Raw genomic sequence first — 13,298 nt, 5'->3', positions numbered from 1 at the left:
GCAGCAAAGAGCCATTTCCCTGCCAAACCCTTCCAACCATCTGCTGTGCCCAGATGAAAAGACTTGTCCGCCCCTTTTCTTGCCCCTAGCGTCTAGTTCTGCTTCAGGGTTTAGCTACTCAGAGCTCATCCTTGAAATAGGGGACTTCATAAGAGAGTGTGTCTCTGGCCACATGCAGAGTGGAATTGAAACAAAGCCCGACAAGCCGGAAACGTTCCCGTGGGTATTCCCAGCTCATCCAAACCGCCACTTTAAAAAGGCTGTGGCAGGCGTCGGATGGGCTTGCTTCTCCAGTATTCCTCGTCCATCACGTCCCAGGCGCCTTACAGGGCAACGTGATCAGACGTCAGGTCTCTGCCCCGCAGCGCCTCCAGTCTCTGCTGACTTCCCTTTTACAGGGCTCTTTATGGGTTCATAAGCATTTTGAGAAGGGGGGCTTTCCCGGCGGGGTGGAGCCCCAGCCCGCGGGGCTGCATCAGCAGCTGACATTGTCCTGATGCTCCTGGGCGCCATACATTTCTCTCCCAGAAGCCCTTAGCTGTGGTGGCTGAGCAGAACCTGCCCGGCTGGAGGCCGGGGACAACCAGAGGCAAAGGCCACCGTCTTCCTCCCCAGTGTGGGGCTTCCCGGAAGGTGGGTCCAGCAAACGATCCTCATCCCGCTCTTCCGGAGGCCCCTCCAACTCACCTCTGCCTTCCACGCCGGGCCTCGCGCGCTTCCCTCCATGTCCCTTCAAATGTTGCCATACAAGGCGAGGGCCACCGTCTCACCACTTCCTGGGGGACGGATCCAATTTCCACAGGGCTTCCAACCAGAATTTCCGCTTCTGTTGTTTGGCCTGGCCGCAACTGTCGAGCAGCACAGAAGATCTCCCCCAAAGTGGAGATTGGAGGAGTGCCGCCCGGGCTCAACCGGTTCAGGGACAACCGCTGGCGACGGGCAGGTGCCCAAGAACGCCTGGACCCCAGCCCGCACCGTGCAAGGGGCCGAGTCCCTCGGAGGGGAGGGGCTGGAGCTCGCCCTTCCTCGGAACCCGAGATCGGGTTGGGCTGCTTGTTCCCTGGTACAAGGGCGCTTCGCACATGCTCACGGGCACACTTCAGTTTCTAACTACTTTCTGTGCAGAGGCGGCCAAAAACAAACCCAGTTTTGCGTTGCTGTGCCAGCACTGTGGAGACACCCTGTGGGATGGGGAGGTCAACCCTAGGACGTCTCTCTCTCAAGGGAGAGGAATGCTTCCGTGGGACTAGGCCCAGCCAGCTTGGACAGGCATTGTTGACAGGCCTCCCTGTCGCACAGGCTGGTCCCTAAAGGGAAAGATCCGCAAGAGAATCCAAGCTCAGCTGTGCTGCAGGCTCCAAAGGCCTCCCCGAGGAACACAGAAAGGGCCACCCTGCAGGACAGGACCAAAGATCCAGGGTCCCCAAGGGTCCATTGGGCCCAGCCAGAGGTTTGCCACACACCATGTGTGGTGTTGGGCCATTGGAACAGTCCTGGGGCAAGAAGGGGACCCTTTGGTCTCGGGACATGCATGGCCCAGGACACCCCGCAGCTCGGAGGATCTGGGGGCCGCCCAAGAGCCACCCCCCAGTTGGGCCTCGGCTGCAGCAAAATGCTTCAGGAGCTCCCTCTCGGCATCGGGTGGCACCGGTGACCTTTCGAAGCGGGGAAGCCGCCCTGCCACGGCCTCGTTGTTGGGACCCTCTGGTGGCTGCTCAAACACAGGCCACGCCACGGAGGAGCCTGGGTCAGGGAGGCTCGTTGTCTCCCGATCTGCAGCCGTTCCCCTGCTTTTGGCTCAGGATCACGCCCTGGCCGCAAAATCCCCATCCCAGGAGGATCCCTTTGCTTCCCTCTGGCCTGGGGGCGCCCACCACAGCTTGGCTGCACAGCTGGGTGATGGCCAGCAGGCCACTGCTGTCTCCAGCCCAGGCCCTTGCTTTTGCCCCTGCTGGAAGGTTAAAAATGGAAACGGTGCTTTTCTTTCTTTAAAGAAGCCCAGCCCCAAATAAGGGGATGACCGAGCGCTGAAGATCCCTCCACTGAGCGCGTTCCAGCTTATCTCTTGGAAAGGTTGCCTGCGCACGGCCAGGAGGCCACCAGGGACGTGAGCAGTGCCCAGCCCAGCCAGGCAGTTCCAGGAGGGCTTAAAACGGTCTCCGTTGGCCAGCCTTTGCTCCTCTCCCCTCCGCAGAAGCGCCTCCAGGGAGGGCAGACCCCCAGCGCCGCGATGGAGGCCATCAAGAAGAAGATGCAGATGCTCAAGCTGGACAAGGAGAACGCCATCGACCGCGCCGAGCAGGCCGAGGCCGACAAGAAGGCCGCCGAGGACAAGTGCAAGCAGGTGACGGGTGGCGGCGGCACTGGGGAGCGGGGAGCGGGCCAGTGCCGCCACTGCTGTGCTGGGACGCTTGCCTGGCCCGCTGCTCCCGCCCCGGGAAGGAGTCGCGGGGCTGTCTGCCCACCGTGCTTCTCCCCTGGCCTTCACGCAGCCCAGTCCCTGAGTCCCCTCATCTTGCCCATGGCGCAGAGCACAGAGGCCGAGGGCTTGCTGCCGAAAGACGCCCCCGGCGCACCCCGGGCATGCTCACTCGGAAGCGGCCAGCATGAGGCCGCCGCGCACCTTCTCTGGCACTCCGGCCCCCGAGAAGCACCCCCTCATCATTTTGGGGGGCCACATGCTTCCGACAGAAGAGGAAACGGGGAGTCCCTCTGAGCGCCCTCATCCCACCAAGCCGCGTTCCCTGGAAAGAAGGACCGAGGGGAGAGGCGGCGGTGGCCGCCTGTTTCCCGCGGAGGCAGCCGAGGTCATGGCTGGACACGGGGGATTAGGGGGGCTTCTTCGCAGCCCTCCACGCCAAAGGCAGAGCACGGACCGGACCGCTCGCTACTGGGCCCAGCGCTGGCCTCTGGGCCGAGCCACTGGCTCCGCCTGGGCGTGGGCCAGGTCGCTTCCCCTCCGCAGTGCAGCGGGCCCAAGCAGGCTGCCCTTTCTGTGGCCACAGCTGTGCCACAAGCGGGGGGCTCCTCGGACCACTGGTGGAGCACAGACTCTCGCCCGCACAGAGGACAAGCGGGGATTCACGGGCGGGGGCATGGCTGCATGCACAAGCGCGGGCTGTGAGCGGGCACACTGGTTCCTTGCAGGACGCACCCCCAGCTGTAGCTCGGGGCAGGGCAGCACCAACAAGGGGCGCACTATCCTGCCCAAGCCCCCCCCCGGTTGTGGGAAGGATGCGAGGCCACGGGCAGCTGGCGAGCCTGGGGGGCCGGGGCTTGCCCCGCGCACTGCAGCCGCGAGCGGTGGGGCGGGGCCCTCGGCCTCCCCTGAGCAGAGGGCGGGGAGAGATTTGCCCAGGGCGGCATGCGACCAAGAGCAGGAGTGCGGCACATTCTTTCCCGCCACGGCTTCTTATCACCCACGGCCGTGAGATAAGCAGAATTCCCTGCAGGAGAGGGGCAGGCAGCGCCCGGCGCAGAGCGATATAAATAGCTGCTTTCCCAAAGCGGCGGGGAGCCATATGGGAAGGGGGTCGGGGAGAGGGTTTGGCGGCCGTGGCCAGCCACACCTGCCCCCTGCCACACCAGGCGGCCACAGCTGAGCGGGCTGCTCTCTGCCCTGGGAGGCTGACCTGGGAACTGGCCTGGCTGGAGGACCAGGCGGGCCAGTTAACACCCTGGGGGGCTTGACTGGGAGGAACATCGCTCGTCTTTCGCAAGGGGGGCGGTGGCTGCAGGGCCTCCCACAGAATGGCCCCTGGGACGGATCGGCTCCTTCCTGGCAGCCGTGGGGCACCCTGGAGGCGCAGGGGGGCTGGGGCGGCCCTCCCAGCTTTTGGGTTTGGGGTGGCAAGAGGAAAGACGGAAATAGTGGGGGGGACACGGGGGCGGGAGGGGCTCCCAAAGGGAGGTGGCGTTGTCTGGACGGCCCCGTGCTTGCTGGGAACGGGGGGGGGGGGAGTTGAAGCCCAACGCATCTGGGGGCTCCAGGCTGGGGAGGCGGAATGGAGCCCAGGCGGGTCCAGGGGGCAAGAGCATGCAGGGCACGGGCTGGGGGGGGACTCCCCAAGTGGCTCATGGGACGCCTCAGAGCCCGTGGAGCCTGGAGAGCACTGAAGCAGGCTGAGATAGGCCCCCCACCTGTAGGGAGCACTTAGGACCCCCCCCCCACGTCCTTGGCTGCTCACATCTGTGGAATCCATTTCCTAGGCAGGAGGAGGCTGCGGTTGCCCCTTCCCCTCCCCAGTGGTGTGGCTGCGAACCCTCCTGGCAGACCCCCACCCTCCTGGAGTGTGTGTGGGGGGGACGGGGCAGCTGAGCTCCAGGACCGGAGGGAGGGAGAGAGAGAGAAGGAAAGGAGGACCCTGGTGGGCACGTGAAGGGGAAGGCATGAACATGCCCCCCCCCCCCGGTGCATGTGGCCTCAGAACCAGGCCCCACTACTGCATAAGCGCGCATGGCATCAGGCGCAGGGAGGCATCACTCGCCAACTCCCCCAAGAAGCAGCCCCCCCCCAGTGGGAGTCTGGTGTGGCTCAAGGCTGATGAACTGAGCCGGCTCTTCTTGAAGAATGCCACGGATCCTGCCCTGCCGTCCCCAGCGCCACAGAGAAGGGAAGCCTTGGCGGAGCTCCCGAGAAGGGGGGCTCAGGTGGACGGCACGGCGGCACTGGGCTGGCGGGAGGGCAGGCGAGCCGGGAGGCCCCCGCTGCCCTGCCCAGGTGGGCCGCCGGGCTGCCATAGCCCCCGCGGCGGCGGCCGGGGCCCGGCCTACTCAGGCCTGCGCTGCTCTCTTCCCCACGCAGCTGGAGGACGAGCTGGTGGCGCTGCAGAAGAAGCTGAAGGGGACAGAGGACGAGCTGGACAAGTACTCCGAAGCACTGAAGGACGCCCAGGAGAAGCTGGAGCAGGCCGAGAAGAAAGCCACGGACGTACGGACGGAGCTCGGGGGGGCGGGGGCTGCCCGCACGGGGGGGGGGCCTGGCCACAGGCCGCTGTTCCTGGGGGTGGCAGCTGCGCAGAGGCGGAGGGCCCAGGAAGCACACGGGCTCCCACAGGGCAGAAGCAGGGGCGAGGAAGAGGCCCCAGAAGGTGCCAGCCACGGAATGTGCGGCCCGCGTGATGTCTTGAGGAGGCCCCCCGTGGGCCACTGAGGCTGGGAGGCCAGTCCCCACAGGGTCGCGGCTCCTCTGGCGGGCTCTTTCTGGGGCTGCCAGGCCGGACCGCCGCCCCCCCGAAGGGCTGGGCCGCCCTTAGGCGGAGGGGGTGGCCTCTGCCTCAGGGCCCTCCCTGTGGGCCGGAGAGCGCCTTTCCCACATGGCTGTGTGGACGGAAACCGAGAGCTTCACCCGGGCCGGGGAGGGGCCGGGCCTGTGCAGAGGTGCCGGCCTGCTTTCCAGCCGGCCTGCCATCTCCTCCTTTCCTCCCTCCCTGTGGTGCAGGCCGAAGCGGAGGTGGCCGCGCTGAATCGCCGCATCCAGCTGGTGGAAGAGGAGCTGGACCGAGCCCAGGAGCGCCTGGCCACAGCCCTGCAGAAGCTGGAGGAGGCCGAGAAGGCCGCCGACGAGAGCGAGAGGCAGGCTGCAGGACACACAGCTGGATGGACAATATCCGGGTGGTGGTGGCTGGGCTGGGCCTTCCACCCCTCACATCTCCCTGATGTGGAGCTGGTTCTGGCCCGGGGCGATCCAGTCAGAGCCTCAGCCAAGGCCCCCAAGGCTGAATGGCAGGTGGCCCAGGAGGGCTTCCACCGGGGCTTTGACTGGGCCTCTTCCGTGTCCTCTTGCAGGGGCATGAAAGTCATCGAGAACCGGGCCATGAAGGACGAGGAGAAGATGGAGATCCAGGAGATGCAGCTGAAGGAAGCCAAGCACATTGCCGAGGAGGCAGACCGCAAATACGAGGAGGCGAGGCAGCTGTGGGGTGGGGTGCGGTGGCGCGGGAACAGGGGCCTGGGCAGGATCAGGCATCCAAGCAAAAGGCCCCGGTGTCCTTTCGGGAGGGACAGGTGGACGATACCTGCTTTGCAGGTAGACAGTCTCAGGTTCGATTGCCCTCTTCTCCAGCTTGAAAGGGCCTCGGTTAAGAAGGCGGGAAAAGGTTTTACTCGACCAGGGGCCCTGGAGGAACGGGCCGTCCTGTGCTGCCTGCCCCAGCCTCGGATAGGCGCCCTCTTAGGGTCATAGAATCCTAGAAGAGTAGGGTTGGAGGGGGCCCACAAGGCCATCGAGTCCAACCCCCTGCTCAATGCAGGAATCCAAGTCAGGGCATCCCTATAGAATCATAGAAAAGTAGGGTGGGAAGGGGCCTGCAAGGCCTCCAGTCCAACCCCCTGCTCAGTGCAGGAATCCAAGGAAGAGCATCCCTATAGAATCACAGAATAGCAGGGTTGGAAGGGGCCTACAAGGCCATCCAATCCAACCCCCTGCTCAGTGCAGGAGTCCAAGTCAGAGCATCCCTGACAGATGTCTGTCCAGCCTCATCTTGAATGCCCCCAGTGTGGGAGAGCCCCCCGCCTCCCTAGGTCATGGGTTCCGTTGTATTGCTCCAGCAGTCAGGATGTTTCTCCTGACGTTCAGCCACAATCCGGCTTCCTGTCACTGGAGCCCATGATTCCGTGTCCGGTGTTCTGGGATGATGGAGAAGAGGTCCTGGCCTTCCTCTCTGTGTTGCTGCCTTAAGCGATCTCTTGCTTGCTGTCGGAGCTTGTCTTGATGGCTCCCCTCTGAGCACGACCCTGTCCTCATCCTCCACACCACTCGTGCTTTTACAAATGCAGCTCCTCTTCTGGGTTTTCCTTCCTGGCAAAAGGAAAAGCTCCTCCTGTGCAAGCACCGAGTCATTGCCGACTCCTAGAAGGACGCCACTTTCGCTGGCGTTTTCCTGGCAGACTGTAGTGGGGTGGTTTGCCATTGCCTTCCCCAGTCATGACTACCTTTCCCCCAGCAAGCTGGGTACTCGTTTTACCAACCTCGGAAGGATGGAAGGCTGAGCTGACCTGAGCCGGCTACCTGAGACCCAGCTTCCGCTGGGATTGAACTCAGGTCGTGGTGGTGAATCCCCGGCCTGTGTGGCAAACGGGCCACCTTTGAACCGGGCTTCCGCTCAAACGCCCCAACCCTCTGATGGCATTTTGGGGTGCTTTGCGCTTCCTCCGACCGTTTCCCCTTCTCTGTTTTTGAAATGCTGCATGTTGGGAAAGGGCCCAGACCTCCACGTAAGCAAGGGTTCAAATCCCAGCAGCATCTCCAGGCAGGGCCGGTTGTCCGAAGCCCCGGAGAGCCCTGGCCACCAGCCAGTGTCGGCAGTACTGAGCCAGAGGGACCCCAGGCCTGATTCGGGACGAGGCAGGCAGGGCCTCCCTTGGATCTGGGCTACACTCTAAGTCTTTGTTCTGGTTGCAGGTCGCCCGCAAACTGGTTATCCTGGAGGGAGAGCTGGAAAGAGCTGAAGAACGCGCTGAAGTGTCTGAGCTGTGAGCGCTCACCATGCGCCGATGTGCACTGCAGTGCCTGCCTGAGACAGAGAAGCCAGCCAGGCTCCCCGCAGAGCCGCTTCTGCGAGCTGCAGAGAGAGAGAGAGAGTTGGGCACGATCTCCGGGGTGGCTGGGATCTCACGGCCCTAGACCTGGGTGGTTGGGTCTAGGCGGGATCTCACTGCCGCTCGAGTCTCGTACCTTTCAGTGGGACTGGAAGGTGTCTGGTGTTTCTAGATCATAGAATAGTCACAGAATAGTAGGGTTGGAAGGGGCCTAGAAGACTTTAGTCCAACTAGGCATTCAAGACGAGGCTGGACAGCCACCTGTCAGGGATGCTCTGACCTGGATTCCTGCATTGAGCAGGGGGTTGGACTTGATGGCCTTGTGGGCCCCTTCCACCCCTACTTCTATTCTGTCCTGTCCTGTCCTATCCTGTCCTATCCTATCCTATCCTATCCTATCCTATCCTATCCTATCCTATCCTATCAACTCCCCTCCAAACCCAAGATCGTGGGTCCTTGTTTGGGTAAGCGAGATCCGGGCACTGTTGTGGAGGTCTCCCTGGGCAATTTGCATGCCTCGCCCGGCCTCGGGGCCTGCTTGAACGGGTGGCTCCACCAGCCGTCTGGCTTGAGCATCCCTCACTGCAGGTGGGATCGAAAGCCTCTTCGGCGAGGGAGACCAGCTCCTGCGCTGGATCGGCCTGGGGAGTCCTCCATAAGAGGGGGCTCCGCGTCTGCGAAGGCAGGAGCTGGCGCTCCGGGCGCTGGGGTGACAGGTCTGTGCAGAGCCCACTAGGCTGCGGGGAGCCAAAGCCTCTGCCAGCCCATCCCCTATGCGTGAGTAGCGAAGCCTCCTCGTGAGGAGGAGCAGTGGCAGCGGCCTCACAGCCTCCTGTCCCTGTGTGCAGGAAGTGCGGCGACCTGGAAGAAGAACTGAAGAACGTTACTAACAACCTGAAGTCTCTTGAGGCTCAGTCGGAGAAGGTTGGTGGCTCTTCCTTGCCATGGGGGGGGGCAGCCTTTGCCGGACTGGCTGGGACAGCGGCAGGGCGCTGGGTCTCCCACCATGGCAGTTCCTCTGCCTCCCCCCCACCCCAAGCCGCACTCAGCTGCCACTGTCCAGTCTAGAATCACAGACTCGTAGGATAGTGGGTTGGGAAGGGGCCTGCAAGGCCATCCAGTCCAGCCCCCTGCTCCATGCTCTAGTGCTGCTGGTGTTGCCAAGGCCTGGAGGCTGGCAAAATGCCTCCCTCGGTAACCTTTGAGGTGGCCGGTCTGAGGCGGATGGGAGCCTTTTCTCTCGCAGTGCGGGGACACAGCAGGAGGAAGCTGGTTTAGCCAAGGCTGCTGCTGGCCCAGCTGACAACTGCCACAAGCTGGCCGCCCGTGTCAGAAGGGCTCCTAGCCTCACGCCAGACCCAGGCGAGGGAGAACAGCATGCTGCCTGCCCCCCGTGCTGAAGGGTTTGGGGCTCTGCTGTGACACTTATCGTGGGGTGCCAGGAGAATATCCCGGACAGGATGAGAAGGATGGATGAGCACAGGGGTCCCCGACGCGGTGGCCAGCCAGCAGCCTTTGTGGCAGCCATTTTGTGCTGGTGCCCACAGCAGTTTCTCAAATTCCCAGATGTGCCCACAGGTCCAACAAGGGTGGGGACCCCTGCATTAGCAAGTCTGTATGCTCAGGATGAGGGGCTGGTGGCAGGCTGCACAGCCCTTGGCTCGGTGGCTGGTTTCTTCCTGATTTCCCCCCATCCATAAAATAACCTGCTTTGACCCTGTTTCGCAGTACTCTGAAAAAGAGGACAAGTATGAAGAGGAAATCAAGCTTCTGACTGACAAGCTGAAGGAGGTGAGGCGACCGGTCTGCGGCACTGGTCGGGGGGGAGCGGGGTGTCCGATCTGCGGCAACAGCCCCCATCTCGCTTGAACCTCTCTGTTTAGGCTGAAACACGGGCCGAGTTTGCAGAGAGGACAGTTGCGAAACTGGAAAAGACGATCGATGATCTGGAAGGTACGGGATAAACTCTTGAAGGTTTGGGGGTCAAATGTTCTGGTGCCAGAGGTCCTTGCAGGTCAACATTAGATTCCTGCATTGAGCCAGGGGTTGGGCTTGATGGCCTCGCAGGCCCCTTCCAACCCTCCAATTCTATGATTCTATAGGGATGCTCTGGCTTGGAGTCCTGCACTGAGCAGGGGGTTGGACTGGATGGTCCTACAGGCCCCTTCCGACTCTACTATTCTATGATTCTGTGACCATGTTGATGTCTGTGCTGTTGCGTTTGCTTGTAGTTGTTTCCAGGAGGCCTTTCAGAGGCCTCTGGCAGGACGCTCACCCGTCGCACTTGGCGGAGTGTGGCGTGGCTGAGAGTGACTGCTGGGAGCCAGGACTTGGTGGTTCGAACCCCTTGTCTGAGCCAGGCACTCAGGTCTTATGCGAGCGGCCATGGCTTCACCTGCAGCATGCAGATAATATGTGGCTTCCTGTACAGGGCTGTGCTACGGAGCCCTGGAGCCACGTTAAGTGCCGTCCTTTGAATGCTCTAGAGCTCAATTGGTGGCCAGAATCATTTGGAAACCTTTCTTCTTGCATTCTGTGGGAAACGTTTGTGTCGTGCTTAACATTCCTTTTTTCTATTTCTCCCCGCCACCCCTGTTCTCTTCCACGTTTCCTCGCTCTGTGCCATCTCTGCTGTGCTCCTGTGGCCTCCTCTCTCTGCCCTGCAGACGAGCTGTATGCGCAAAAGCTGAAGTACAAAGCCATTAGCGAGGAGCTGGACCACGCTCTCAACGACATGACTTCCCTGTAGACGGGGTCCGCCCGGCTCGGCCCTCCTTTCCTCCCCAGACGCTGCAGAGCGCTCTGCCTTGTGTTGCCTTCACGCATTGCCTGCCGTTTCTCTGTCTTTCTCTTTGAAAACGGTCTTCAATTAAAATTCACTGGCTCTGCTTTGATTTCTTCTCCTATTGCTCTCTATTTCTCTTCACATGGTGTCTTCCCCTTGCTTACCCGTAGACCTTCATCTTAGCTGAGCTGAAGAGAGCTGTTTTTTACATTTAATAGCTGCTTCTCCCCAAGGAGAGAGGGGCTTTGTTTCCACTTGACCCTGCCCATAACCCCCACCAGTGAAGCCAGACCAGTCATTCATTCATTCATTCATTCATTCATTCATTCATTCATTCATTTCTTAATCACCCATCTGGCCGGTCACCCAGCCACTCTGGGCGATGTACAATAAGACAACAGTTTAAAACAACAAAATGTCACATTAAAACATTGTATTTCTAAAAATACCCTTTGTTGTTCAGTCGTCAAGTTGTGTCCGACTCTTCGTGACCCCATGGACCACAGCACGCCAGGCCTTCCTGTCCTGCGCTCTCTCCCGGAGCGTGCTCAAGTCCATATCCATTGCATCGGTGATGCTATCCAGCCATCTCATCCTCTGCCGTCCCCTTCTCCTTTTGCCTTCAGTCTTTCCCAGCATCAGGGTCTTTTCCAGGGAGTTTTCTCTTCGCATTAGTTGGCCAAAATATTTGAGCTTCAGCTTCAGTATCTGTCCTTCCAATGAGCACTCAGGGTTGATTTCCTTTAGGATTGACTGATTTGACCCTAACCTACCCCAAATGCCTGCCTGAACAACCACGTTTTTAATGGGCGAAAGCTCATTAAAGAGGGGGCATGGTGGAGTTCCCTAGGGAGGGAGTGGCACAGAGCGGGGGCCACCACAGAGAAGGCCCTCTCCCTCGTCCTCACCAGCCCTGGCTGATGGGACAGAGAGAAGGCCAGAAGTTGTGGCAGAATGGACAGCAGGAACAGCTAACACAAAGGAGAAGGTCCCCCAAACATAACAAGCCACAGACTGAGTCAAAAGGAAGAGATGAAGGTGAGTGTTATATATATTCATATGAAGATATATCCATATATATGAAGATATAAGGTGAGTGTTATTATGGTAAAAAATGAGAGTGCAACAATAATGCAAGAGACCTCTGTAAGAATGCGATAGCCAAAAAACATGCCAGGCTGGACTTGTACAAAAACCGAAGCTGTAATGCTAGAAGTATAATAAAGTTCTTAAGGAAACTGAGTCTGGGGTGTAATGGCAGTAGCTGTTGTCTTCAATAAAACTGTTGTAGTTGTTAGTACGTCCCCTATGTGTTACTGTTGCACCGTGTTGCATTGTCGTTTTTTACCAGCAATAACGCCCACCTCACATTTTCACATTCTTGACCTGCCTCACCAGTTTGGCTCTTTGCAGAGTTGACTCTCTCCTGCGATACAGTGTCACAACCTGTACCCTAGAGACTGAGTCTCCATCGAAGTGACTCTCTCCCCAGCCCAGCCTTCTCTAACCTTGTGCCCTCCAGATGTGGCATGCACTCCCACACACCTGGAGGCCACCAGGCCAGGGAAGGCCTCTCCAGTATCCGCTGCTTTGGATGTCTGCATTCCCCGTTGAGCCTCTTAATGGAATCCCAGCACAAAAGTCTGTCCTCCCACTGTCTCTTTGAAGTAATGCATCGGGTGCAAACAACACTAATCTAGAGAAGGGGGCTATTTTTTAAACAGGTACAGCGAGGAATGTGAAACAGACAGGCCATAGTGGGATACGTTTTTTGAAATCAGTTTTCTTTAAAGAAACTAGCTCCCACTAATTCTCACCAGAAAAAGTTGCTCACGCAAAAGAAAAGAACTTGGCTTTGCACCAAATGCCTCAGAGGACTTGTTGTTCAGTCGTTCAGTCGTGTCCGACTCTTCGTGACCCCATGGACCATAGCACGCCAGGCCTTCCTGTCCTGCGCTCTCTCCTGGAGCTCTCTCAGAGGACTTGGCAGCATCTAAATCTGTGGGGAAGCATCCAGACTTTGGAAGGCCCAGAAAACCCATCTGTTGTGCTTGGAAGAGCAGCTTTCTCTTTGAACCCACCTCTCTGTGTCTCTCAAGTCATGCAAAACTCAAATAAGTGGCCGTAAGGACATAAGAAGAGCCCTGATGCTGGATCAGATCCAGGGTTCGTCTAGTCCAGCATTCTGTTCACACAGTGGCCAACCGTCGACCAGGAACCCTCAAGCAGGACACCCTCCTGCCCATGGTCCCCAGCGACTGGTCATAGAATAGTCACAGAATCATAGAATAGTAGGGTGGGAAGGGGCCTGTGAGACCATCAAGTCCAACCCCCTGCTCAATGGTTTACATAAACTTACTGCCTCTGGTACTGGAAGCAGCACATAGCCATCAGGACTACTAACCATTGATAGCCTTCTCCAGGTACTTAACCCCCTTTTAAAGCCATCCAAATTGGTGGCCATCACCACAGCTTAACTACGCACTGTGTGAAGAAGCACTTTATCTGTCCTGAATCTCCTACCAATCTGCTTCATGGGATGACCCCGGGTTCTAGTGTTCTTAGGGAGAAAAATGTCTCCCTCTCCATTCTCCACACCATGCATCACGTTGTAGACCCCGATCATGTCTCCCCTCACCCTCCTTTTCCCCAAGCTAAGCAAGCCCAGCCGTTGCAACCTTCCCTCACAGGGGAGACGCTCCAGCCCCTTGAGCATTTCAGGCGCCCTCTTCTGCACCTTTTTCAGCTCTACAGTATTTTCTTTGAGTCGTGGTGACCAGAACTGGACACAGTGTTCCAAGTGTGGTCGCACCATCGATTTGTATAGGGGCAGTGTGATGTTGGCAGTTTTATTCTCAATCCCTTTTCTAATTATGCTTTATTGCATTGCATCTCTATACTGCCCAACAGCCGAAGCTCTCTACTAGAGAGAACCCGGGGTCATCCCATGAAACTGATTGGTGGGCGATTCAGG

The 13,298-nt window shown here is 59.2% G+C and overlaps 1 protein-coding gene across 1 annotated transcript; it reads left to right on the top strand.

Moving 5' to 3' along the window:
• The first annotated feature begins 1,994 nt into the window (after positions 1-1,994).
• LOC146333857 (tropomyosin alpha-3 chain-like) lies at positions 1,995-10,765 on the top strand. The gene is made up of 9 exons (XM_084826106.1): positions 1,995-2,344; positions 4,805-4,930; positions 5,441-5,574; positions 5,788-5,905; positions 7,403-7,473; positions 8,388-8,463; positions 9,268-9,330; positions 9,423-9,492; positions 10,206-10,765. Exons 1-9 carry the CDS (start codon positions 2,231-2,233, stop codon positions 10,286-10,288), a joined length of 855 nt encoding a protein of 284 aa, XP_084682232.1. The 5' UTR covers positions 1,995-2,230; the 3' UTR covers positions 10,289-10,765.
• Positions 10,766-13,298: the final 2,533 nt, after the last annotated feature.

This window comes from Heloderma suspectum, chromosome Z (assembly GCF_057233095.1).
Source record: "Heloderma suspectum isolate Gila_16-S chromosome Z, 16-S_ref, whole genome shotgun sequence".
Taxonomy (NCBI): Eukaryota; Metazoa; Chordata; class Lepidosauria; order Squamata; family Helodermatidae; genus Heloderma; species Heloderma suspectum.
This window is presented reverse-complemented; position numbering and strand designations above follow the sequence as displayed.

Bases quoted from the DNA above. Each gene is read 5' to 3' on its own strand.
- LOC146333857 (XM_084826106.1), top strand. From the start codon at position 2,231: ATGGAGGCCATCAAGAAGAAGATGCAGATGCTCAAGCTGGACAAGGAG. The intron at 5,906-7,402 runs GCGAGGCAGCTG...TTCTGGTTGCAG, and splicing joins CAGACCGCAAATACGAGGAG to GTCGCCCGCAAACTGGTTAT. The intron at 9,331-9,422 runs GTGAGGCGACCG...CTCTCTGTTTAG, and splicing joins TGACTGACAAGCTGAAGGAG to GCTGAAACACGGGCCGAGTT.